Source organism: Alosa alosa, chromosome 21, assembly GCF_017589495.1.
Source record: "Alosa alosa isolate M-15738 ecotype Scorff River chromosome 21, AALO_Geno_1.1, whole genome shotgun sequence".
Taxonomy (NCBI): Eukaryota; Metazoa; Chordata; class Actinopteri; order Clupeiformes; family Clupeidae; genus Alosa; species Alosa alosa.
This window is the reverse complement of record NC_063209.1, coordinates 2,853,305-2,881,035: the sequence shown is the minus strand read 5'-3', so window position 1 is coordinate 2,881,035 and position 27,731 is coordinate 2,853,305. Positions and strand designations below refer to the sequence as shown.

Sequence of the window (27,731 nt, the reverse complement as noted above, 5' to 3'; positions counted from 1 at the left end):
GATGGCGGAGGCTGTCATGCAAGGCGCCAACCTGCATATCGGGAGCACTTTTGGGGTTGAGTGTCTTGTCAGGAGGAGTTAGGCTTAAACCTGTAACCTTCCGGTTCCTGGACGACTTCTCAACCTCCTAAACCACTGCCATCTACTGCAGATATATAATTCTAGTCCACTTTTTAGGTCATGATAGTTATATATACTTAAAGTATATCCTCAGTAAACTATAAGTTTAATAGTTTTTAGACTGCAAGTATACTAAGTATGTTTTCTTTACATGGACTTCACATCCTATTTTTAAAGTATACTACTAGGTTTCCATTCATGTATTATTTTTATACTTGAAGCACTTTTAACAGTCCTTTCAGTAGTCTTAAAGTTCTTTAACATACAGTAAACACTACCAGTAGACTACACCTAATCTGAATAAAGAACATGTTTTCTTTATAAATCAAAATGTTCTTCCAAATGTTATATTGGATTCCAAAACATAAGAATTTAAGTAGTCAGCCCAACCCAGTTTTAACCCCAACACAGTGGCAATATTAGAATCTGCCATGCAGCCTGTCAATCAGTCCCTGGCTACAAGTACAAGTATATTTTTGGTAAGAGATAGTTTGTAGTAAATACTATATTTTAGGCCAGACTCAAAAGGTCAGCAAATGTGTATCACATCGTTTCCCAACCTTGGGGTCGGGACCCCATGTGGGGTCGCCTGGAATTCAAATGGGGTCGCCTGAGATACTGGGTATCTTACAATTGACCAGTACAGTATATTAAAATATTCATAAACATACATCCTTTATACTATATATGTTGGTACGATGTGAGTTCTGTACAGTAACATCAGCAAGTGAGGACTGTCTGTAATGTAAAGTGTGTAATGTTTGCATATGCCTGGATTTGGTATTTTACCCTCCATCTCCCACTGTCCACTAGGCCACACTGTTCTGCCTCTTCTGACAGCTCTGATACCATGCCAGTGTACTCACACACACACAGACACACACACACACAAAGACACACACACAGGCACACACACAAACACAAAGACACTCACATACACACAAACATTTCTACACCACTATCCACTGAGCACCTCCCTTCATCTTTGCCAAAGCTCAACTCTGTTTCTCAACATACCCCCTGCACTCTCTTCCTCTTTCTGCTCTCATATCCACTCACCAAGTTGTGGGTCATTAACCCCAGCCCCTGGCCTTGGTGTGTGTGTGTGTGTGTGTGTCCCTCAAACAGAGAGGGAGAAAGAGAGAGAGGGAGAGATATGGGGTGTGGGGATGGGGATGTTCTATGTGGTGTATGCATGTGACATGTGGTTCATGGGGTTTTTTTTTGCTCCAGAACTGCTACACTACTCTCCACACCAATTTGTAGCAAAATGTACATTTATAAATGCATATCAATTTTGGATGTGTGTGTGTGTGTGTGTGTGTGTGTGTGTGTGTGTGTGTGTGTGTGTGTGTGTGTGTGTGTGTGTGTTGAGACTGTGTGTGAAAGAAAGAGAAAGAGATTAATTTGTAACAATGTGAGTGTGTCTATGAAAAAGAGAGAGAGAGAGAGAGAGAGAGAGCAAGAGAGAGAGAGAGAGAGAGAGAGAGAGAGTGAGAGAGCAAGAGAGAGAGAGAGAGAGAGAGAGCGTGAGAGAGCAAGAGAGAGAGGAGGGTGTTGTGAGGGGCAGAGCTTGAGAGTTCCAGCAGGGTGCAGTGGGATGAGTGGCAGAAGAATGGGGCTCCGTGACTCATCGCGCGTGTGTGTGTGTGTGTGTGTGTGTGTGTGTGTGTGTGTGTGTGTGTGTGTGTGTGTGTGTGTGTGCGTGTGTGCGTGCGTGTGTGTGTGTGTGTGTGTGCGTCGGAGCGAGTGGGAGGAGAGCGCTGTGTGGGCAGACGCGACTGAGTTGCCCAGCTGGCCAGAGCCAGATGAAAGAGTGCAAGTGGTGGTGCGAAGCAAGAGAGAGAGAGAAAGCGAGAGAGAGAGAGAGAGAAAGTGAGAGAAAGCGAGAGAGAGAGAGAGAGCAAGAGAGAGAGAGAGAGAAAGCGAGAGAGAGAGAGAGCAAGAGAGAGAGAGAGAAAGTGCGCGCGAGAGAGAAAAAACACACTGAAAGTTAAAGGCCGTGATTAGGCCCGTCCTCACAGCAATGCCTGCCTGCCTCGTGACACAACATCCAGGTTGATGATGAACGGAAATATTTAGATGTCAGATGAGCAACGCCTCTGCAGATTTACACAGCCTCATAGATGGGTCCTCCACAGGCTGCCAAGACGCATAAATTATACCTTGCCCAACAGATACCTCCAGACTCCAACATTTTGTTTCTTTTTAATGCAGAAAAGCGGAGTGGAACTACAAGCAAGTGTCAGGAAGATGAGAGTTTTATAAGTCATACTCTTTAAGTTTTGTAATCATCGAGAACATTCCACACAAAGGCAGAGAAAATAGACCTTAATATGATGCACCAGCTAATCACTCGCTAAGCTATGCTTTCATATATACATGTATATATACATGAATACAAATGTATTAGCAAACATAATACAATTCACAAGTTTCAAGTTGTGAAGCCTATGTATTTGTCTTCGGTTAGATTAGGTTCTACATTTTCTGTCCATTCTGTCCCCCAAGGAAGACACATGCATATTTCTGTTACTCAACAGAAATTTGACCAAAGAATGAAAGCTCAAAGCCACATAAAAGTGCTGTCTTCCTCTCCAACTTTCCGAGAAATGTACCAGAATCCTTCCAAGCCTCTCCTCCACAGAGCACACAAAATCTTGGCCGGGTCACAAAACACACAAACCCAATCTCATCCCGTCCCCAAAAAACACACCCCGGTTCCCCCCGGTTCTGCGATCTCTTGCACAGAACCTCTTCTACCGCGGCGCCAGTACTGGAACGAGAGGCCCAGCCTAGGACAACAACGGCAGTGACAGCACACCAGATCAGGGCTCTGAATGTGAAGGGCAGGGTTCACCAGGGCCCTGCTCTCGGCAGCACAGAGAGAGCTCAGTTGAGATTCTCCCTGCTGAAATGTGGGATGATGAGAAGCCATGCAGCTCTCATTAGGGGAGAACACTGGGGCAAAGTGGGTCACAATTAGAGGGGTCTCAGGGAGCAACACAGGCCTAATCCCACCAATCCAACACCTCCCTTCCCTACTTTTTTAAGCCTTCTGCGGCCATGCTAACAGGGCGTTTGGGGAGGGCCTGCGTGTGCCCCTGCATGTTTGTGTGTTGGGGGACAAAGGGATGAGTCTGCAGTAAAAGGGAGGGGGTGTTTGTTTGAGTTTGTGCAGTCATGCGGACACCCAATCAAGAGAGACTGTACCTCCTGCCGTCCCACAGTGCATCACAGGGAGAGGGCTTGGTCAACACACAGTCACTCTCACCAGGGCCTTACACATGCCTTGAACACCCACATGCGGGCACTTTCACAGACAGTCTGTCACACTGCCATTGTGCGTGCATCCATTTGTAAGCACTAAGGTTGCAGGGATATGAGATTTGCATGGTGTGATGACCATCTCAGAAAATATCATGGTTTCACGGTGTTTTACTATTCTTATCAGTTACAATGACGCTTTAAGGTATGAATGCAGAAGGGTTTATTTGGTTATGCCTTTTCAATTCACTTATGTGCCTTGGAGCTAGTTAAGCTTCTTTACCAGACTGGGGGCAGTGTATGTTTGTAAGGCAGAGGGTACCAAACCGAACTGTGATATAAAAAATGATGATATGTTATGCACATTTTATTATCAATGTTTAAATGTTCACAATATTTATTTTATTCTGTAGAGATTATAAGTTATTAACAGGACAAATACTTTAATGTATGTTCTTGGAGATGGGCAAACTTTGCGTTATTATGATGAAAGCCATCAATTTTCATGCAACCCAAGTGAGCACCCCTTACAGCCTCTGATATAGCTACTGAATACTGAATTTTGCTGACACTTTTATCCAGAGCGACTTACAGATATCAATGAAGTACAGGAGCAAAATAAGTGGCTTGGTTAAGGTTACGTGCCTTGATCAAGGCCACAGCAGTGGCCGCTGGGAATCGAACTCACAACTTTTGGAGCTGCAAGCGTCCGACTCTGCTCCTTAGCCACTACACTAGCACCGCCCACACATGCAACAAATGACCCACAAATCCATCTTAACATGCTGTACATCCAATCCACTAGTAGTACTAGGAATATTGGCTATGCACAGTACACTAGTTCTGGCTATAGGGCTCCTTAGAAATGTCATCCACCAACAGTAATGGAAACGTTTCACCTCATGGAAGACAACGCTACACTACACTACACACTTTCTACACTAGTACGTTTGTGTTTTGCTCTGTAAAAAGGGTCCAGTATAACACAGGCAGAAATGAGTGGATGGAGTGATGCCACCGCTGACATCATTATTCCCACTCATTCTTTAAAGTCAGAGGGGTGTGTGTGTGTGAGAGAGCCTCTGACTGGAAACACATGTTGCGCATGCACAGCAGCCGGGGGTCTGTCCTGCTGCAGTCCTCTGCCGCAGTCTCCTGTCCACTCTCCCAGCTGGGCTGGAGGGAACAGGCTTGCTCGGCGGTAGGGAGGAGGGGGCTGCACACAGGCTTTGGATCGTTTGTTTGTGGAATCTACCTCCCTGTGTCTGCCTGCACATTCCTCCTCTGAATCCAGCCTCTTTGCTGGAATGAATGGAATCCTGATCCCCTTACTAGAGCCCAGCCAACTCCAGGTTGGCCTGATCTCAAATGAACAATTATAACTGATAACACAAGTGCTTGCAGCTATAAGCAAATAAGACAAACACTGCTCTCATCACTAAGAGGCAAGCCATGTCCTTTCATTACATGTTTTAAAGGAATCATTATGTTTGTTACATAAGAGAAACAAGGAGAAAATTATGACACATTCAGCATACCAAGTCACAGGATTTTGATTTATGTGTGTGCATTCTACATGAGAATGAAAAAGATGAATGCCAACCACTCACTCCACCTTGTTTATGTATAACGGAGTTTCCATACAAACATTCATATTTGATCATGTGAGATGGTGCTCAGACATGAACACAGGGAGTACATCTCCCTTTCCTCAGCCCAGCACCATGACAACACCCCCCATACACAACACAACAAGCCCTGCTAGTGCTCCACGCAAGCCATAACATTGGACCCATGAGCAGGTATCATTAAAGCATGGGCAAGGCAATTAACAGTACCACTCAAGCATTGGTTAATGTAACTAGTATGTTTCCTGGGCTGAGTGTTGGGGACAGCAGCGGTGGGTGTGCGGAGCCTCCGCGTCACGGGACCATAGAGGGGGAAGATGCTGACAGCTGAATGTGGCTTCACTGGGCCGCCTGGATGGCCTCACTTGGCAACCAGTCCTACACACATCTGCTCTGCAAACTCATCGTTCACACTTCTGCATGCTGGCTGGGAGACAGCGCTAATATGGGGAAATGGGGCTCCATCGGTGGCACAGAGTGTGCTCAATGATGATTTGCTGATATAGCTAAAAGGCATTTTCCCTGAAGTGAATGTTGCAGAACTTGAGACTCCAAATGACAATGTCAGCTTTAAATGTCTAATAAGCATTTTGTTTTTTACTCTGTGGTGAAGCAATCTAGAAACCATGTTAAAATGGTCTGACATAATGAGGGTGATATCAAATGTCATTCAAAACGTTTATGCACTTGTGGGGAGGGCTACAGACTTAATCTTTTGTCAGTTTGAAAGACTCTTTTATTAGAGTTCATTTCTGTAACCCCCTTCTGACCTAACACACACAAATGAATGTCACCTGACCTACATCCTGCAGTCCACACCCGCAACGGATGCTGGCGAAAATCAATTAACCTTCTCATGTGCACAACAAGATCAGACTGGTGGCTGAAAATAAAGGAAATATGCAGGACAGACCATTCTGATGCAATAATCCCCATTTCAGGTCAACTCTGGAGAGCTTTGCCAAACTTCATTTTAGGAGCTGTATACCAAAGCACATGTGTCCACCTTGTTCCCAGAACATTTAGATTAGCCTTCTGTTATTTGGTAAGGCCCTTTTTGGTAAGGCCTCTGGACATTAAAATCAAGCGGGTGCGGTGCACTATACTGTAACCATAAGCAATATTTTGAACTGAGCCTTGTGGTCATGCTGGGAATGTGGTGGCCACAACAAAGCGATTCATTCTCTTTGAGATGAGAGGGTAAACAGGAGGCAAGCAACGACGGCATTTTAGACAGACTCGATCTGACCTACGTCTCGCTGTCTTACCCAGCAGAGCTTGAAAGAGTTGACTTCCAAAGATGGCAGACACCTTCCCTACGTTGTTCTTCAGGGTCTGCTCCTCAGGGCGGGTGAGATTGGCCTGGTACTCTGACAGTAGTCCCACTGCTCTGTCTGTGTCTGCAGAACAAGGCAGGCAAAATTACATGTCAACACATACATTTACCTCAACTAACAACTGTTAGTCAATTTAAACATAATTAAAGCTAATGGTAAGATGTTGACCTTGGCACTCTTTTTACATTAGGCAGTCAAGGACTGCAAAAAAAAACAAGAATATTTTTTATTACATCTTAATGTAAGTGGACAATAATTTGCACATTACTTTGTTTACCATGGAGACTCTCCATGGAGATGAAGGTTACACTTGTAACGTATGTGTGACATGATGAGCTGAGCAAAAAAAAGCAAACAAACAACCAAACTGTGCCCCTAGAAGTCCCCCAAAATCCCTGGCAGAAATCATCCAAGGAAAAATACTTCCTGTTTCCCATGGGAGTCTCCCAGGCGTAGCCTAAGGTAGTCTATGATTGAAAATACGACGACCATCAAAAGCGCGTAGCTTTCCAGACTTTATGAATATGTTTAGACTGACAAATAACAAAACACATATCGTTTGATATAACTTGTTATAAACAGTCGTCAGTCTAGTTCACGGGAAATGATTATGTCGAACCGCGACTTTTAAGCATAGGCTATAGAAGTGATTTAATTCAAACTTGCTCGTTGGTTAAACCAATTTCGAAGCAAGGTTTAGAGTTTAGGCTAGACTTGAATTCTACTTGCAACTGTCATTACTTACCATATTTGTGGACCATGACGAATAGAATGTATCACTTCAGTTGCACCCAGTCGAAATCCTGATTGCTATAACATAGTTTGCTGATGACATTAAACCAATTGTTTCCTGTCGAAGGATAATTCCTCTCTTTTCACTCACTGTTGTCAGGCTAGTGGTAGTTCCAGAAACTTTTCATAAACCAGCAGCATCAACTGCACACTGCCCCTCGGACAGTTATTAAATAGCGGTAGTTTGCGTCCAGTGCGCGATGTGATTGGCACGAGACAACGTGGGATTCACGGAACTTGCATCCAGTCAAAGTGCACGCGCGCCACCGGAGCTTCTCGGTTCTATTGCATTGCCGCAAAGTTGGAAAGCTTCTACATGTCAGAACTGGAGGATATCTTATGGTAGTTAGACAGCAAAACGGTAATGCTGGCTGTAGCCTGAACCAACGACAAACATCCCTAATGTCTATATCTAACCATGTTTTAAATCTTATTTATTTAATGAAGTGAAAGTTCTTTGTTTAAACAAAAAGTAAATGGATGACAAATATGTTCGACGTCAGATTGTTTTCAGATTGACTTCTATTTTTAGTAATTTTACTGTAGCAATAGCCTGTCTTAGTTACGCCCGCCATCTAGCGGACATGAGATTGTTTTTGTAGGCTATTCGTTTGGAGCAGTGGTCCCCAAACTACGACCCGCGGGCCGAATACGGCCCGCCAACTCATTTTAGGTGGCCCCCCAAAACATGTCCGTGGTATATAGCATCTGGCCCGCACGGGAGTGCGACATCGTCAAACTATAACCTCCGTAATTTCCCCATTCATTCTCTATGGCGAGTCTTAACAGTACACATGTAATACTCTTTTTGTCCACTGGTGGTTGTTTTGGCGCTGTTTCGCGTTTGCCATCGAAAACGGAATGAAATGTAGGCCTACCTGCAAACAATGTAAGAGGCCTATGCTGACTGCATCAGTGCTCAAAGTATTCTAAAAGTTTATCAATTATTCGTTAATAACTAACTAACTTCTATTCAAGTCATATTTCTGGGACTTTCTGGGATAATTATTTCTATTTTTTCAAAGTTCAAAGTTCTCATCAGGTGAGTGAAAGTTAGAATGGTGGTCATTTCAGATGTGTTTGCCAGCACTTCATAAAACTCTCATAGTTTGATAACTTTAAATTATTTGTAGGATATTGCTTGTTCACAACTTTTTACTTTTACTTTCTATTAGTATTATTTCATTTGAGCTACATTTTACACTGATATGGCATGGTGGCAACATAAACACAGCTAGCAATGGTATTAAATTGCAGTAGCCTATGATTAAGTAATGGAATATTCAACTAAGGTAGACTACTGTTGTTCACAGCACTAAGCTATTTATGGTTGATATACTCCGAGTCTCTGGCCCTCTGTTAGAGCCAGACATAGTGAGCTGGCCCTCGGAAGAAAAAGTTTGGGGACCACTGGTTTGGAGCATTCACCATGATGAAGCCTGTATGAAACACTGACATAACATCGTTTCCTGTATAGTTTAGGCCTATAATAGATTTTACTTACTTATTTAGATTGATTTATACTCACTAGCTAAGGAGACTAGTGGAAGTGGAACTATGAACATTTTAAATTAACATGTATAGGCCTACCTTTCTGAAAAAAAACCAACAACAAATGGCTCATGGCTCATGTAATAAAGTATAAAGTATTTCATTTTAATTATTTGACCGACACATCTAACATTCGTAGGTTTTATCTTTGTCTCACTATACTACACTGTCAGTGAGTGCAAAACAGTTCCAGTGCCAATTCTGAGTAACACTGCAAGATATCACTTGTGGAGTAGGCCTATGGCACATTACACATTACATTACAAAGACAACAGTATACAATGATGTTAAAATGTATTTTAAAATTGTATTAAAAAAGCAGAATACTGCACCCAAATCCAACACATCTTACATCATACACCAAAATTCTACAGTTTAAAAGGTATATTGATTCATATCCCACTTTAAAGACTTAGTTCATATAATTATGACATAATTAAAAACCAACATATTAACATCCTATTGTTTCAATCACTGTCGCTGGTCTCTCAATTAACTATGGTATTTGACAACAGACCTATTTTTGTCCGTTTCACTGTAACCCATGCTAATACTAAATACATCCAATGCATATCAAAAGTATCACTGTGATACCCTGTATTTGATATTTATAAACAGTGCAGTGAAAGAGTTCATGAATATTATTTCCATGAATATTCTTACAACACAGTAATTGTTCCTTTTCATTTAAAAAGTAAATATTTTCATGTGAGCCACACACATGCACACACACACACACATACAACACGTGCACACACACACACACACACACACACTTTTGGAGGTCCCCTGGGGTCACAGTGTTGCTAACATCTCAAGCACCCACTCCCTCCCTCAGGAGCATGACGGAGAGCAGTGGGCACAAGGCTGGTGAAACTACAGGAAGGTATTAATGCTTTAATTACTCAGATGGTAAGAAGGGGGATAGTTCTCTCTGGTTCCACGCCGAAAATCTGTCGCCTTGCTCTCTTTTTGGCCCTCTTTTGCCTGCAGTGACAAAGACACAGGCCCGTTAGACTTCCTCCCCTCCAACACTGATTAGCTACTATGATTGTGTGATTGGACTACTGATCCACTAGGAAACCAGCAATATGCACTTTAATTTGTTAATATACATATTCAGCAAATGATCAACATCAATGATAAGAAGAATAAGAAGTGAAAAGTGAAATAAAGCTTTCATGAATGATTGAAAAATCAAGTTACACTTGATTATATTATGGATATTGAATTTGAGCTGACAAGAGAAGGACCGAATTTTTTTGTTTTTTAGTTCAAGACTTATTTGATTGATTATTGTAGCTAGGCACCTACCTTTAGCATGTCTGAGACAGCACCTTTTCACAGCACAAGCAGATAAAACAATATTATTGAACTAACACTGCCATTCATTCTCAGACCATGTCCATGTATGATTGCAAGACTGAAATACGTTACAGTTTTATTTTATAAAACTGCACCATCACAGTACTCTAACATGTGCAACCGGATACTGCATGTAACTGCATTTAGAGGCTTTTACTTGTACTAACTCCAATATCTTAGACATGTGACATGATTAAGATAATGCCCTTAATTCTTCTAGCAGATTTAGCTGCTGAACACTGTGTTTATTTAACCTATCTGTGCTTCTGCCTGAAATTATGTCCTTCAAAAGTTCTTAATTGTCTGCTATGAAGGCACTGAAGGTGTTCAAGTTGGTTCTGAATTTTATGTTTCTTGTGTGTTATTTCAAGTATTTTTAATGAATTTTTTGGCATTTTTCTGGGTGTAAAACCTACAGGTGTAATGAATATCTGAAACTGAAAGCCAATAGAAGCATGCAAACTAATAAATGTAAAGTCTATTTATTGTACCTTCAGAATTATAAAATCATTGTAAATCTCTCGATATAACATTTTTTTTATAAAAAACTAATTATGCATTTAGAGGCCTGGATAAAGGGGCCTCAAAACAGAAACTGAGTAGAAGTTGGGTTTTATTGCCGTATGCAGGTTTGCTAGCATGGTACTGTGAGGCCTAGTACTTCCCTAGAGGTAGATTTTCTGTATTTACATAAATGTAGTGCAAGATTTCAGGACTTCTGAAGAGACAGGACATTTCACTGGTTATGACGGTGTGTCTAATTGGGCTTTTTTACAATAATTTACAAAAATCACCTCAAAGTGAAAGCAAAGTAATGCTAATTCATTAAAAATATATAATGCAAAAGGGTTCTCGACTGTTGTAGAAAGAAATGGCTGATCTTTAATGCAATATACATTGCCCATTATCAGCAACCATTCATCCAATGTTCCAAAGGCACATTCTGTTTACTAATCTGATATGATTTTAAAAGGCTAACTGAGAAAACATTGGAGAACCCTTCTGCAATTATGTAAGCACATAATGTAATCTGAAAACTACTGCCCTGATTAAAAAAAACAATGCAACTGATCTCAGCTGGTATTGTCTGTGTCTATAATGGAGTGGAATGGACATTTCTAAGTGACCCCAAACTTTTCCCCGGTACTGTATACTTCTCATGTTGCTTTAAAAGTTGCTGGACTAGTGCATATTATATGTTTGAATTTCCCCTTTAAGGCACATTTCAAAACATTGTAAACAATTATTAGCATCGGTATAAATTATGTGCATCATCTTGTTGTCACTGCAGGTTACACTGTTGGTACCTAATTCAGTAATGTTCTACTATTTTACTAGTTAGTCTGCAGGGACCATGTCTACACATCCCATACCCGCTCATTTGAGGTGTAATGCCACCTAGTTAAAATGATGCGCTGTACCTGTACATATATCGCAGGTATCTTTGGCTGACAGGTTCAAAACAGCACAAAATATGAATTGTACGATCATTATGACACCCTCAGAATGCCAAGTTTCGTGGTATTCGGATCATGTAGGGCAATATCAGCTACACACACAAACAGACACACACAGGCACGCACACACGCATGCATACATAAACACACATAAACACACACACGCATGCACAAACACACACAAACACACGCACACACACATACACATAAACACACACACGCATAAAGACACAGGCACACACACACACACAGGCACACACACACACATAAACACACCCACACACACACAGATAAATACACAGGCACACACACACAGTACACATGCATTGCACACACACACAAACAGGCACACATACATAAACACACACACATAAACTCACCTACACTCACACACACACACATGCAGGCACACGCACACACACACACACACACACACACACACACACACACAGATAAACACACACACGCACACCCCATTACCCCACAAGTGAACACACACACACAGAGAAGCACACATACACAAAAACAAACACACTATGCACACACTCATTTACATACACAAAAGTTGCAAAAGCAGGGGATGGAGTAGGAGACAAATTGACAAACGTGATTTATTTTTGCGGAGAGAATGTGCAGGACTGAGTGGCGGTCGTATTTTGTACCGCTTTGTGGTACATCTAGTTTATGCATATATTAGCCTAGGCCCATGCCAAAGTAGCCCGTTGTTTCTTGCTAACAATTACATTTGATAAAAATGTGTGTAGGCCGAAATATGTGTAGGCCGAAATATGTGTAGACCGAAATGCGGCTCAGCTCTGGAACCAACTTTGGGATGACATTAAAAAGGCCCCAACTGTAGCCAGTTTTAAATCTTTAGACCAAACTGTTCTCAGATGCTTTCTGCTTCTGCTAGTTACAAATTCTGAATCTGCCTTGAAAATTATTCTACCTTGTGTCTTTTATTTTGTCTTTTTAATTATTCTTTATTTTTTTGTATTTTTTTTATTATTATGATCTTTACCTTTTAAACTATTATTTCACGATTGCCCTTTTATGTTTTTATTTGTTATTACTGTTTTACTGGATTTTTTTTCTCATGCAAGCAATAGCCAAACCATATAGAGTAGCGCAATGAAACATTGATCTGCTTTATATATATATATATATATATTTCTATATATTGTGAAGCAGTCATCAGAAAGGGCTTGAAGGGTTGAAAGCATCAACTGATTTATAATGGCATGTGCACAATAGTACTAATTATTAACAGTATTATTATGATAGATTTCCAGTCTATATTTCCTATGGGGGCTATGTACAAAATTGGTTGGTTCAGAAGTTACTTTCATCTTATATTATTCTGTTGGATAAATACATTGCTTTGGCAAAATATGTGTGATCTGTGATCTGGACAACCCCTCTTTTCCCGTTTTTACAGTGTTCTTTTTGAAACAAACCTTTGAAGGAGAAACAACCCAAACATCATAAGCAACGACACCAGGTCAGCAGAAATCCAGATCATCATATATAGCTTTGGCTCCTATGAAAAACAACATATGAGCACACAGAACTTCTTGGGACACATAGAGGGATCCTTGAGAAAAGTGAAGGTGTGTATGTAACTCACTAGCGTCCAGTCTGGCTGGGCCATGTCTTTAAAAATGTGGCAGGCGTTGGTGGTCACAGAGCTGGCTCCGGAACACCACACGAGGGAGAACAGCCACCGCTGATTCACCACCCACAGGTTCACTGACACATTCTTGTTCCGCAGCTCTCTTAAACCCACACACACACACACAAACATGTACACACAGGCAGACAAATAAGTTGTGCCATTAGCGACTGTTAACTGCAACTCCTCAGAAACAGTGTTATCTGTCCTACTTATGTGTCCTCATCTGTCCTACATCATGTGTCCCCATCATATGTCTGTGCTTAGGTCAGTTACAAAAGTTGGAGCTGATGTAATTCAGTGGTGTTACAGGCACAGAATCTTTTGAGACTCACCTCATTTCTTTTGTACTTAGTTTGTTGTATTTCACATTCAGATGACTTCCGTTGTCATTTCTCAAGGCAGGTAGACTGCCGTAGACCTGGCGGAAGCCAGGAGCCATTTTCTTAACATCTGCTCTGTGTACACGTGGAAGCCACCAGATCTGAAGGCGACACACCAAGTCAATACAGGCAGAATACAGGTGTCTCGTCCTAAGACCAAAATGGCTGGATGAAAAAATAGGAAAAATTTGAAGCTCACCAGGTTTTGCGCAATGCCTGATGCCAGGATGGTCTGCACTGTGTAGTTTGCATCACTATTGTTCAGTCTTTCATTTTTGAGGTCAAAGATGATTGAGACATTGTGTTCTTTGGCCAAGTCTAGAAGGTCTTGAAGAAATGGCACACTCTGATTTCTGACATTTGACCACTCTGTGTCAGACAGAGAAGGAGTCCTTTGCAGTGGATCCGTCTGCAACTAAGAATTGCAACAGTCGTGCAGGATTTCACTTGTATATCCAGTTGTCACTTTGCACACAATTTATGAAAGTACAGCTCTGTATTACAAAAACAACCTGTAAACCAGTTTAACAACTCCAGCACAAAGCAAGACAATGAGGAATTATTCCCCCCCGCACAGTAACTCATGACAGGTGCATTAACATGACAGACTCTACACTCACATCCAAGAAACCTTGTCCTGCATTCAAACGTCGTATCTCATTCCGGGTAAAGCTATTTGAGCTGTTGTCCTTGCGTTGTGGAAATATCTTTTCTACATCGGTTGTCCTCCTAAGTGAGGCGTTGTCATGCATCAGGAAGGGATGACCATCTTTGCTAAGAAGGGTAAATAAAAGGCAAGAGAGTCATCAACATGGTGACAAGTCAATACCAAGCACACACTGTGGCTATGATAGCAACTTTGTTCAAATGCATGTACGTTTGAGATCACTATTCCCCGAATGCTAGATGGTTCTGTACCTGAGCAACACGTCTGTCTCAAATGCAGTCACGTTGCACTCCAGACTCCGTCTGAACGACATCATGGTGTTCTCAGGGGCCAACTGAACAAGGATCAAGCAGACAAACTGAGGCAGCTAAAACGGCTCAACAAGGAACATTAATGGCATAATTTACAAATCCATATTTGTAGTATAATATATTAATTACATAATGGCAATAAAGGGCTACTAGTGCTGCTTGTTGCAGGATTCTACATGCTTAGTTACATCCTGAATGTAAATATCTGAGACTTTTACTAAATGTTCTACCTGAAAGGCTATAATAGTTGACAGAAAGCTTGTGCAATGGTGGTACAGATTCATAGCATACAGGGTCTTTCTATGAGTTGATACTGTACATGTTCAGACTGATCAAGTCCCCAGACAGCACAAGACAAGTTCAGACATGGAAGCATTTCAGTCACCTCTCCAGAAGGCTTGACTGATGCAGAAATCAGGATGCCCGTCCCCAAAAAAATTTTTTTTTCTTTAAGACCACTACTTTTTCTAATTCTAATCTAACATTTTGTTTAAGATTTCTGCCTTGGATTTTCACCTGATATGTTTGTGCATTGTCAACTTGTTTATGCATGTATTATTGAGCAAAACTTTTGCGAGACTTTTACCCAAATTTTCAAAACTTTCCAGTAATTTGTCATTCATAATTCCAAATTTTCCAGAACGCCGCAAGCACCCTAACATATTTTCTCCCCTATAACTTTGTTACAAACAGAAATTACAGCGTATTAATGATAATAACACATGGAGATATAAATGATCAATGCTTAATATAAGCATGCCTGTAGTTTACTGTGTTTTTATGTGATTTAATATGGGACCACGAGTTCATGCCACTGTCGAAACCTCTTAATCTGGGGCAATACATTCTTGGAATTCCATTAACCTGCCAAATTGCAATCATGAAAAACCACAGGTATGGTCTCAGTACAAACCACACAAACCTCACCACCCGCATGAAACGTTTCCACACAGCGCCCGCAGGTGCTATGTGACACAAACTATTGAAACAAACAGAAGAGGAAGAGTCAGACACCCGGCCTGCCTTGCTGCAGAGAAGGCGCTGGTGCTCAAAACATAACCTGTTATTAACACATAAAAGCCCAGTTTTTTTTGCACGTCTGCTGACCATTGGTGCACCCCGGTGTCCAACCAAAGCCGGTTTAGGGGGAAGCTCCTCCAGCACACAGGGTGAGAAGTCATGGATGAGGAGAGGGCAGAGGAACACCACAAGGGAGACGACTGCCCAGGCCAGCATGATGAAGACCCTGGATGCTAGAGACAAACAGGCAGCGTGAGAGCCAAAATATATATCTTGATTACTCACAGACAAAACACCTGTAGTCCCATTTCCAATGCAATACAGTGTGCAAGGCTACAGCATAGACACTGTTGGTTTGGGCAAGTCACGACAGAGGTGGCGTGTCTTTTTTTATTGCAAAACACCTACCCAATCTTCACCTGCCCAATCTTCACAGGTTGGCAGGTGTTTGCAGGCCAATCTATTTGCAGTATTACACATCACAGTGGGTGTGAGCACATTAAATGTTGAATCATGCATACTGACCACTCCTCCGAGCTCTGTAGTAAGTCTTGAACACCAGCCCGCTGAGCAGGGTCAACGCCAGCACAGCGCCCAGCTGGAGAAAGGGGGCCGTGGCCTGGTCCGGCACCACAGGAACACACACACAATCACAGACAGCAGAACACACCACGGAACACACACACCATTACAGACCGCAGAAAAGCCACAAGTCACTCTCAATAACACATGAAAGGCAACTAGAGAACTCCTTCTAACCAGCGCAAACATCTGTATTCATCTGTTCTTGTCATATGAAATGTGCTATACAAAATTCTTCTTAAACTGAAATCTCTACCTGCGCTTCTTGCAATGATGAGCTCAAAGATGCTGTATATAAGCGTACCAGTGAGTGACAGAACACTATGCAGCCTTTTTTGCCACAGGAGCACCAGTTATACATTGGGTGAGTGCTAGTTATCCTCTGCATGTAATTAATTAGATTGTCAAAGGCTGCCATTGACATTAATGCCTTTAGGGCCCTATCATGACATTCTAAAGTGCATCTTCACTCATCAAAAGTCTATTCAAATTTAGTAGGATGTCCAGTTCACATTGGGAGGGGTTTCGTTATCAAACGTGGAGCACATGGCGCAACAAGGTGTTCCTAGGTTTTTTAATCAGTCATATGGGTGTGTTTGGGGCGTAACATCATTTAAACCAATGAGAATGACATCTGTCATTCCCTTTAACAGCGCAAAGCACGATATGTCAAATAAATGCATCGGTATTTTGGCATTCAACGGTCCATTTGAAGGAGGCTGCTTGCGAGACCGTATGGAATAGTCATTCTTAAACCATGCTTTACTAAAACCTAGCATAGCCTTCACGCATTTGCACTCGTCTATTATTTGAACTCATTGGCAAAGTGAAACTAATTTCACCAAGGTGTCAGTCAACGACAAGACAGTTATATGCAGTTACTTTCACTATTGACTGACAATGGGTTACCACCGAAAACATAGGCTGGAAAAAGCAACACTTACCCTAATATTGCTCAAATGACTGAATAAAACAACATTTATCCTGCATAGGAGTTGCTCATATCTCGTGACAGTGCGTCTTCAGCTGTGCTCCATACGTGCGTTCATGAATGATAGAAGAATGGTGCGTGCAGCTGCCAATATGACTGTTGACAATGCGCTCTTAAAATAACATATAAACAACTCGCCATAGACTTCTGACCAGGTGTACAATAGCGATTTTTAGACAATGCGCCAGGCCCCTCCCATGGTTGTTAATTGCCACACCCCTGGGTGCATTGTTTAAAAAATAAACGTGCAAAATACCGAATTAAACTTTGCGCGGGTGGAAAACGAGTTTTACGCCATGCGCTGGTGTGCAAAATACAGCCCTTAGTGTTGACATAGCCTAGTGGTTCTTAATTTTTTTGTCTGGTGACCCCGCAAAAAACATGGGCCAAGTCTCACGACCCCCTTCACTCCAACCAGTGAAAAGGGGAATTGAAATGTTGCGAGATGGGCATTGGAAGCAGAGGCAGAAAAAGTCTTTTCATAGGTAGGCTATGTCAACACCAAAAGCATGAATCCAACTCTCAGTTAACCAACACAGGTTCACTTGACCGCAAGTTCAGGGTCAATGTCTAGGCTAAGTGACCACCCTTTCTGTGTCTCAGGTCTTTTCTGGCATACCTGAAGAAACACTGGGACAGTGGGCCACTCATTTTTCCACTCCCGGCTGATCGCCACGACCCCAGCCAAGACTATTAGAAGACCTACAGACAGAAACACCTGCGTGGAACCAAATGTAAACACACTGAGGGAAGGGGTCCAAACACACAGCATGTACAGCATTCTTAGAATAACAACACTTGAATGATACTGAGAAGCAGTGGGCCTTTCTCTCCCTTTCAACAAGAACCACCCAAAGGCCCACACAATCTACACAGAATCCAGTCTACTGAAATGAGGAGAGGCACAAAGAGGATTAAAGATTGGGATTCATCATACCTTATGCACACAGTGCAAGTCCAAGGGTTCATTTAAGGCATATTGGAAAAGTGCAAATAACTGCAAGGAAAACACAAGTAATCTTTATAGCAAATTGACAAATGGCAATTTCATGTAACTACGATAACAGCTACAACTAGTACTGCTACTACTACTACTACTACTTATTTAATAATAAGAATAAAACCAATAACAATAATAATCTAATATTATTCTAATAATAATAGTATTCTCACCAGCAGAAGGAGACAATAAATGGCAAGCACAGCAGATATGATGACTATCACCATAAACCAGTTTATCCACTCCTTCATTTTCTCAAATGTCTTCCTGAAAGGAACAGTGTGAATCTGTTGATTACTTCTAAACATGTTCAGTTTCAGTGTTACTTATATGCATCCATTCCAATGAAAACTGAACAGCATAACAGTTTAGAAGTATTGAAGAAAATCCTTTATGAACTAACTATACAAAACTAGGAAGTTTTAGTTCTAGAATTGTCTCAATATGCTAGAGGCAATGCAATTAATTGGAACTTTTTTTTTAAGCAACCAACAGTACAGGGCCTCCTGAAAACGGCCACCTCCATGACTACAAAGCAATGCTGAATAACGTCAACTCCATTATGAACTCAGTCCACAGTGAGACGTCTGGCAGGTATGTGCATATAGTGAGGACCTTATCTTACGTGTTCATGTCATCACGGGAGTTGTATAGGGCCATCCAAATGAACAGCCAGGCCAAGGTGAGCAGGGTAGCCAGGCCAACAAAAGAGAACCAACAGCAGGCACACTGTCAGAGAATAACAGAGAGTCTCACTGAGTGGTGTAGTAACAATATAACCTGATACTCACTTGCACCTTCCACCCAAGATCAGCTGTCTCTCAAAGAAACGCACAGCTCAAAACAAGTCATTTTATGACTTCTATTTCTATGTCAGGAGTCGAGAATGAGCATTGAGGAACTGTTCATGACAGCCTGGCAAACCCCATTGTATCACCAGACGAAAATGAAAATTTAACAGGGCACATTAAAGCACATATATTCTGATACCATATTATTATTCCTGGGAAAGAAAGAGGAAAGGCAACATTTAAGAAAAAGAAGGGAGAGGGAGGGAGGGAGGGAGGGAGGGGCTGCTCCAGTCATGCCATGCTGAGTTTTCTTCGGAATTCTTGATCCTCAGGTCATTTCCATGATCTCAATCACTGCTGCCAGCAGTCAGCCCATAAAAAACACAACACACCCTTCGCTCTGGGAACCTGGCTAGGTTCTTCAAAGCTTCAGTTCCCAATTAGGCCTGCCACACTCACTTCAGTGCTGCTCTGCTCCAATAAGCAAGCATCTAATTAACATACTTTTTCAATGGGTCTAAATTACTATTGTTCTCCAAACAGTAGCCTCATTCTGTGATGAAGTGAGAGGAGTGATATAGTTAGCAATCATTCAGAGAGAGTTTTCATAGTCATAATTACAGTGAAAATACTTGTGAAAGGGATAAGATTTCAATCTCTTGCAATCAGACATCCATTATGTCTCAGTTCTCACATCATCTCATTTCTCTCAAGTTTTATTTCTTCAGTTCAGAGCTGATTAAAACTCTGACCATAGGGATATCGTTGAAATGTTATATCAGTTACAGAAATTATGCTTTTATCACACTTTAGTGATACTTTCTCTATGTTTCGGCATGCTTGGTTTGGAGCATTTCAGACATGGTCCAATTCCTGTATATCAGTAGGCATGTGAACCTAGACTCTTCCTCCTAATGTTTGATCAGGTGTTTAGAGGGTCATTGCACATCATTGGTTTAGATCTATGGCTATGGTTGATGCTGAGATTAAACATTGACAAACTACTCACTCTTCGCTTCCTTTCACTGGAGTGCTTCCAGTAGCAACTGTAAATGCCTCTGGAGCAGATGGCCAAAGCAGCACACCTCCCTGACATCCCTCGATAGGCCAGACCCAATCAGAAGCACTCAGCCTGTGCAGCAGTCTGGAGGAGTAGATGGATATGCGGCTCTTCCGCCAATGTTGTGGGCTGAGAGTGAAACTTGCGGTTGGTTGAGTCACCGTTCTAAACCTGTAAAGTGTGGGAGGAAAAAACGGGGAAAAGGAATAGAGTGAAAAGGGAAAGAGTTAACACATTAGTGCTGAATGAAAAGGGAAAGAGTTAACACATTAGTGCTGAATTAACACATTAGTGCTGAATTAACACATTAGTGCTGAATGAAAAGGGAAAGAGTTAACACATTGGGAAAGAATTAACACATTAGTGCTGAATGAAAAGGGAAAGAGTTAACACATTAGTGCTGAATGAAAAGGAAAAGAGTTAAACCATTAGTGCTGAATGAAAAGGGAAAGAGTTAACACATTAGTGCTGAATGAAAAGGGAAAGAGTTAACACATTAGTGCTGAATGAAAAGGGAAAGAGTTAACACATTAGTGCTGAGTTAACACATTAGTGCTGAATTAACACATTAGTGCTGAATGAAAAAGGGAAAGAGTTAACACATTAGTGCTGAGTTAACACATTAGTGCTGAATGAAAAGGGAAAGAGTTGACACATTAGTGCTGAATGAAAAAGGGAAAGAGTTAAACCATTAGTGCTGAATGAAAAACTTTTATAGAAGTGTCTGCAGGCCTTGTTAATTCTGTAAAGGTACATCTTCGGTCTCTTGGGGATAGCGGGAAGTACAGGTCAGACTGTAGGTCAAGCTGTGGGAAGAGGCCACTTCATCTGTCCTTCCTGACAGCTTCACAATGGTGTGTATAATGTATAGAGTGAGATGAGATCCCTTAGATCTTTAGCTCTGGTCTCAGATGTCATGAGGGGGACATGGGGTCTCGGCTATTCACAAACGTACCACTGAGACACCAAATGTCCTCTCATATTCACTTGTTAAGCAGACTTTTCATCAACACTGACATACAGTAAAGGTATAACAGGAAGATATACAAGGTACACTGTTTCTGTAACCACTATGTTGACCACTGAGCTACATTAAGTCTGTAGTGCTTTAGGGAGTCCTTGCCAAGTTGTGCATTGATTTATAAAACAAGCAATGCTTCCTCTTTAATGCTTCCTCATCCAGAAATCTGAACAGTACAGAAATGTTTATACAAACTTCCTGTAATCTGATCACCTTTCATGGGATTTATTTTTTTAAGCCAAGTAAATGTTCGTACAAGTTTGCTCTTTTTACAAATTAGGAGTGAAACAAAATCCTAAATGTTCAAGACACAAGTATATCTATTCCAGTGGGAAAGCGGCCTCCGTTTCACACTATATATCAGCAACTCACAGAAAGGCTTGTCTAAGCAGGTTACTTAAAACCACAATGTCATAACAGACAGCCCCTGCACTTGGAGAAAAAACATTAACATGGAACAGGAAAAGCATGTGGCTTTCACTTAAGGAAAAACTTTTGAGAAAAAGTCAGAGCATGACTTGGCCCTGAGGGTGTGAGTCATAATGGCTTCATGATCTATCAACTGCCAATATGTATAAATGTATTAACGCACACTATGTCCTTGCTTAAAATATACAGTGCTAAATCTGATGTCCTGCAGTAAAGTGCAAACAATCATTAAACAATTAAGTAGCTGGCTGAATTTGCACACAGTGTGGTACATATTGTTAAAAAATAATCTTTGCTTAAGTACGTGAGGACATAATAAGAGATCACAACTGACTGAAATTTCCTGAAATCTTCCTGAAATTTGAATAGCCTATACTTTACTATTTAAATCAATATCAATTGAAAACGCAACTTAAATGCTCTCATTCAACATTTAACAACAGCACCACTGGCACTAATAAAAGCTTGCTTCCATGGTAACTGATTGTTTGGCAAAATAATTGGTGAGATCTACTGCAACAGCTTTTCTTGAGGGTTTTCACAGGGTTTCACAGTATGTCACATACCACAGAACCCATATGCATATATCCTGGATGGCTATAAGAATGGTCTGTATGTGTTTATCTGTCCTTTACAGGACCATATACAATCAAAATGACAGAATCACACAAAAAGTTGTATAAAATAAAAACATAAAAACATACATCAAAAAGTGGCAACCCTGCGCAGTGTTGCTGTAAACACTCGACCAAACAACTGGGTTTATGTTGTTAGACAAGTTTCACTAACCATTGGGACAGGAAGGCAGAGTTGAGTATGGGGGTGCATTTAAGAAAACCTGTTGATATAGGTCTCTTTGCTGTGTTCCCTTTTACTCAACAGACAAAATGGAAGAATAATGGCCATGCATGCTCCTTAACTAGCTGGATTTAGCTTTTGTATCACACATATCCAGACATCCAAATGACTTTTGACTGCATGTGTACAGATGCACAGTTAAGATGCGAGCATATTTTATCAGTGCCAACTTGGCTTTTGGCCTTTGCACAGTTTTGTTTACTCACAAGTTTTTGACCAAAACTCCTTACAAGTGTTTACTATTTAAAAATCATTTTTCTGTTGCCCTTTAAGTACACAACTCATAGATAGCATGCTATGGCTGGCAGCACCCATATCAGACACACCTGGTCACACATGACAAATTAACAATAGATGTTTGCTTATACTGAGAGAACTGATATGATCTTTGAATTGACACAACTGAGATATTCAGATGGCCAAAAACATGCATTTAATTCCACAATTTTTTTTTCTGCAAAGAGGTCTAAAAAGTAAGACATAACAACAATAACAGCTTTATGAATATTCTAAGTGCAAAGATCATTCTTTGCTGGCTGTGGTGCATGTGATTTGTCTTCTTTTATTTGTTTTGGTGGATTAATATTGGCCTCTCCCACAACTGTGACTCTGCCAAATAAAAAATATAACAACTAAACACTCAACAGAAGAAAACATTCCGAACAAATAGTCAAGCTCTCATTGAACCTTTATAAATGTTTTATTTTCATGTGGGCCAACCTTGAAACAAAAAACGGTGAATTTGTCATGGTCATTTGCAACCCTGGACTAAAAATAGACACCATGTGATAGACATTCTGCTGTATGGACCAGACGATAAAAGGCACCTGTTCATGTTTGTGTAAGCTATTGAACTCTTTGATCCATTGACACCTAGCCTACCTGAGCAAAACCCGAAAAGCAAACCGTGGATCTCATCTAAAATGGTTATTTTCAAACCCCTAGCTCTATTAAGTCCTTACATAGTCATCTATCTGTTTTGGTAACACAGAACATACAAAAGCATCGTGTGCTCCCATTATCCTACAAGAAACGATCTTGTAGGTTGGCAAGACCACACTTGAATAGTATCGGTATCTGGAATGGCTAAGGGGTGTAAAATCTCAGCAAGTAGCCTAAAGTCGCATCGGATAAAACAGGTTGACAAACATGCATCTCAGCTGTAGGCTAAGTTAAACTGTTTAAATATCTGAAGAATCTTGAGCCTAGCCCTCTTAATTAAATACCTAGGGGCCAGGGGGTAACGTCCTAATGTGTTTCTAACGATTCCCCCCATTATATAAAAACTGTTACGTAGGCTATTTGATTCTGGGAGATCACAATGATAACACCATTCAATATTTCCCAGTATGTCAATTGGTAGCATGCACTAAAATAATTCGGTAACTGCAATAACCCCATTAGGCTCCCACTTACCTTGAAGGTTGATAGTAGACTAGGCTACTCCAGTCGGAAATTAGGCTCGTGAGGCTGGTCAACCTGTGTAAAGCCCCTGTGTAAAAAAGTGCACTTTGCATTTATTGTTTCTCTCTTCCTTTCGTTCATGTGTGGCTCATGCATCTCAACAATCGCGTGCGCAGCATGTTAATGCTTTCGAATGAATGACATCTCTTGGGATGGTTTCGATGTTGGCATGGGGGTGGAGTGGAGTAGAAAGTGGGGAGTTGCAAAAGTTCGCAGTAGGATGTTACGCATAGCCTACTATACCTACCTTTGTCATCCGAATTTCCTCACGGGGACAATAAATTAAACTAATTAACTAAAAGCGTGTAGTTTACGGAACCCCATCAGAAGTCACGATTGGCATGGGGAACTTTTCAAAAATCATCTCTTAATACAAATCAAACCAGCAATTAGGCTAACTGAAATAAAACCATTCCATCTCTAGGTATGGTGAAGGGTATGTGATGATTTGGGGCTATTTTAATTCCAAAGGCCAAGGGAACTGCCTATCAGGATGCATATTCTGAATTCATGAAATAACAGGGCTTTAAAAATATAAAATCTGCCTGCTTCTATGAAAATGAATAAATAAAACCATTCCATCTCTAGGTATGGTGAAGGGTATGTGATGATTTGGGGCTATTTTAATTCCAAAGGCCAAGGGAACTGCCTATCAGGATGCATATTCTGAATTCATGAAATAACAGGGCTTTAAAAATATAAAATCTGCCTGCTTCTATGAGAATTTAACATAGTGGTATGTATACTTATGGCCACTGTTTTTTTGTTTGTTTGTTTGTTTGTTTTTTTGAGGATGAACGTTTATTTATTTACAATACATTAATCATTCACTAATACATTCAAAGGTTGGATTTTTCTTCACTTTGTTAATTAAGGCATTTAAGATCAATTTCCAAAATAATATTTTTTTATTCCTCTTTTTAGTCAACTTTAGCATGTATATGTACAGGGTATGTAAACTTATGAGCATCTGTATTTAAGTCTCGCATTACTGTAAGTATTCAAATACTAGTTCTGTTCCCTGTTATAGTTTAAATATTATGTTGTTTTTTGTATTTGTGTGTCACTTTGCACAAAAGTCGTCCGCAAAGTCCCATAACCATAACCATAAATAGAAAGGTTGCTGTATCTGGCTGAGGGATAGTTGAAGTACATTTCCAGACAGGCCAGGTCAAAGTCTCACTGCATCACTAGACACATTTCAAACAATCAAGTTTGCATTGCATTGAACAGTGATGTCTATATTGCAATGTAATATCACATATCTGGGGCCACACCCTCTCTTCACCTAGGATATACTTAAACACACACATACTGTTTCCCTAAGCTAATTAGAGATCAGGGTGCGGATCAGTGTAAATAACCTTGTTCTGGATTGAGTAACCACTGCCTGACCAACTCTCTATGTATCTGTGGTATAAGAAAATTCCTACAGATAAATAGATAGACATTCAGACAGATAAATATACTGATAGATAGATAGATAGATAGATAGATAGATAGATAGATATAGATAGATAGATAGATAGATACCATTTAGGCTACTCATAGATCACGACCAGACCCACCATGATGAGAGCCCACATTCCAGTCTGATCACACAGGGATTAAAAATGTTCAATGAGCTGAGAGAACTAGGAGAGGATTTTGCCATGGTATGTGGAAGTGGTCACAGAAACTAAATCCTACTCAGCTAAATTGAGCTTGTTTTGACCCAATGCTGAATGGAATGCATTTTACTCTTTTCACCCTGCGGGTCCAACAGCAAAGCAATATTACTTTAAAGTCAGATATGGCAAAATATTTTACTCGCTATTCTCTCACTTCTTTCTCTCATTTCTTTTGTAAAACATGCCTCTGCTACCTGACCCTTGTAAAATTTGATATAGATGTGCACTCCATGCAAGAGAATGGTCTCATGACTCCAATACACAACACCTCTCTACTGCCCTCTGGTGATAAGCCTATGCTTTATCACAATGGCAGTGACACTTATTGCATTGTTCGTGCATGGATGCAAATAGGCTGCTTTGTAGAACACATACAAAAGACACACACAAAAACACACCGGTTTAAACATACAGTAGGCTATTCTGAATTAGTAGCCTAATCAAGGATCTTTGCTTATAGTCTACCACTGCTTGGTTGAATTTCCCGCTGTTCCCGTTATTTGCACATCTATGAAGTACTAGCCTAGCTCCAGTTTTTGGCCGTATCACACGTGTAATATTAAGAATGCCAAGCTGTTTTCGGAAGCTTTGTCCTAGAGTGCCAGCAATCTAGACCATTGTTGATGATTTTTGTACAGCCACAGCATATTCTGTGTTATAGCTATGAACACATACAATGGCTCGTTTAAAAGGTGAGACTTTAAGCTCTCGGTGGGTGCAAACCGTGTATTTCTACACGCCTCTGTTCCTGAGAAATCCCAAGCTAAACAGTGGCTAGTTTTAATCAAAATCGCTGTTTTTTTTCTAGAAATGGAGATAAAACGTCTTTCATGAAATATGAAGTGTTGCCTGTAAACTTTCCGGGAAGTGATCAGCGAGGCCTGGCGAGACTGCCACCTAGTGATAGACCCACGAAAATGGCCTGGTTTTGAGCTGACGTGCAAGCGTCACTGATCCGAGTTATGATAAAATGTCCAGATAAAATGTCCAGATTGTGTGTTTTCATGAGTTTTCGATCGTCATATATTTCATGTCCATTCATCACAGAGTTCCCAAAATCACATATAAGGTGTATTAGAGTGTCTAGTTTCGTAATTTAAAAAAAGAAGCTAAAAACTTAATATTACGTTTTTTGGCACTCAACGCATGGGAAGGAAAAACATAATATTAGCCTATGTTTTTGGCACTCAATGAGTTAATTCGCTAAAGTCTTTGTGAAGTTTAAATGAACTGTCACGTTCCATCGAGTTGTAAAATACAGACGTTCAGACCATAGCAACATTGGGCCCTATTTTCGCCACCTGGCGCCTGGCAGAAAGCGGATTATTATTTATTTGTTTTATTAAATGATCCCCATTAGCTTGTAAAGTAAACTTACAAGCTAATGGGGATCCTAAGTTACTTACTTTACTTATTATAGGCCAGCACTCTTAAAGTATAAAAGTAGACACATTGAGTGAGCTTGTGCCATAGCAGTTCAGTCTTCCTGGGGTCCACATTAAAACATTATTGGGGTAAGTGTTGCTTTTTCCAGGCTATGTTTTCGGTGGTAACCCATTGTCAATCAATAGTGAAAGTAATTAACTGTGTACTGTTTTGTCGTTGACTGACACCACGGTGAAGTTAGTTTCACTTTGCCAAGGAGTTCAAATAATAGACGAGTGCAAATGCCTGTAGGCTATACTCTGCTAGGTTTTAGTAAAGCATGGTTTAGTGCAATAACTGTTCCACGGTCAAGTGTGCAAGCGGATTCCTTCAAATGCACCGCTAACTATCAAAATACCGATGCACTGTTTAAAGTTGCGCTGCTCGCTGTTATGTACGCTCACCCTGCAAGACTCCATTACCAGGTACATTACTGTGTCTTCAATATTGGGGGGACAGGGACAGATACTGACACTTTCAGTCAGAGAATAGGGCCTACACTGTCTATTTATCTCACCTATTATCCAGACATCTGCATGAATAAACCTTTAACTCACAAGGGGCATTAACATGGCCATATAGGTTACCCATAAAAACACTTTGCTATGTTTTTATAAACAGAAACTACATTTTGTGTGAACATTAAAAAAGATGTAGGCCTGTCCGACCAGATTTCCGGCTTAGTGCGTTAGCTGCTTGGAGGTGGTTCTCAAACACATAACCACACACACTGGAGCCAGGTGTGTTTGGTGTTACACAGCAGGTCACATTGTCTAAAGGTCTGCCAGCAAAATTCCTGCTTTCGTAAATGGCATGCTCACAAAAGCATAGAATCACTGTGCTCAACTAGCTGGCTACGATTAAGCATTC

The 27,731-nt window shown here is 40.9% G+C and overlaps 2 protein-coding genes across 11 annotated transcripts in view; both read right to left on the bottom strand.

The window, feature by feature from the left end:
* The window catches only part of dlg3 (discs, large homolog 3 (Drosophila)), an 85,979-nt gene extending 78,636 nt beyond the window's left edge, over window positions 1-7,343 (bottom strand). For 4 of the 8 annotated variants that reach the window (XR_007192190.1, XM_048231618.1, XM_048231621.1 and 1 more), the window contains exon 1: window positions 6,284-6,415. Coding sequence is in view for 4 of the 8 variants with exons in the window: in XM_048231619.1 (XP_048087576.1) it covers window positions 6,284-6,415; window positions 6,621-6,645 (157 nt within the window). In the remaining 4 variants the exon portion in view is untranslated. Of the gene's footprint in view, window positions 1-6,283; window positions 6,416-6,620; window positions 6,661-7,097 lie in introns of those variants that run through there. The other 4 variants (XM_048231619.1, XM_048231620.1, XM_048231625.1 and 1 more) reach the window with 2 other exon arrangements.
* A 1,639-nt stretch (window positions 7,344-8,982) lies between these two features.
* On the bottom strand, window positions 8,983-23,886 carry gdpd2 (glycerophosphodiester phosphodiesterase domain containing 2). Of its 3 annotated transcripts, none has more exons than XM_048232239.1 (15): window positions 23,719-23,886; window positions 19,944-20,165; window positions 18,769-18,872; window positions 18,317-18,410; window positions 18,081-18,140; window positions 17,763-17,861; window positions 16,096-16,189; window positions 15,658-15,803; window positions 14,491-14,573; window positions 14,193-14,346; window positions 13,772-13,987; window positions 13,525-13,673; window positions 13,145-13,292; window positions 12,975-13,057; window positions 8,983-9,682 (listed from the first exon to the last, which is right to left on the bottom strand). In XM_048232239.1, the coding sequence occupies exons 2-15, from the start codon at window positions 20,028-20,030 to the stop codon at window positions 9,601-9,603; spliced, it is 1,599 nt and encodes a 532-aa protein (XP_048088196.1). In that variant the 5' UTR covers window positions 20,031-20,165; window positions 23,719-23,886; the 3' UTR covers window positions 8,983-9,600. The 3 variants fall into 3 exon arrangements, with proteins under 3 accessions (XP_048088196.1, XP_048088195.1, XP_048088197.1); XM_048232238.1 differs by lacking the exon at window positions 8,983-9,682 and adding an exon at window positions 9,689-10,032; XM_048232240.1 differs by lacking the exons at window positions 8,983-9,682; window positions 17,763-17,861; window positions 18,081-18,140; ... (2 more) ...; window positions 19,944-20,165; window positions 23,719-23,886 and adding exons at window positions 9,689-10,032; window positions 16,409-16,657.
* Between the last annotated feature and the right edge of the window lie 3,845 nt (window positions 23,887-27,731).

Bases quoted from the DNA above. Each gene is read 5' to 3' on its own strand.
- gdpd2 (XM_048232238.1), bottom strand. From the start codon at position 20,030: ATGTCAGGGAGGTGTGCTGCTTTGGCCATCTGCTCCAGAGGCATTTAC. The intron at 14,574-15,657 runs GTCAGCAGACGT...ATCCTTGTTCAG, and splicing joins GACACCGGGGTGCACCAATG to TTGGCCCCTGAGAACACCAT. The intron at 10,033-12,974 runs GTTTGTTTCAAA...TGCTGTGAAAAG, and splicing joins GGGTTGTTTCTCCTTCAAAG to GTGCTGTCTCAGACATGCTA.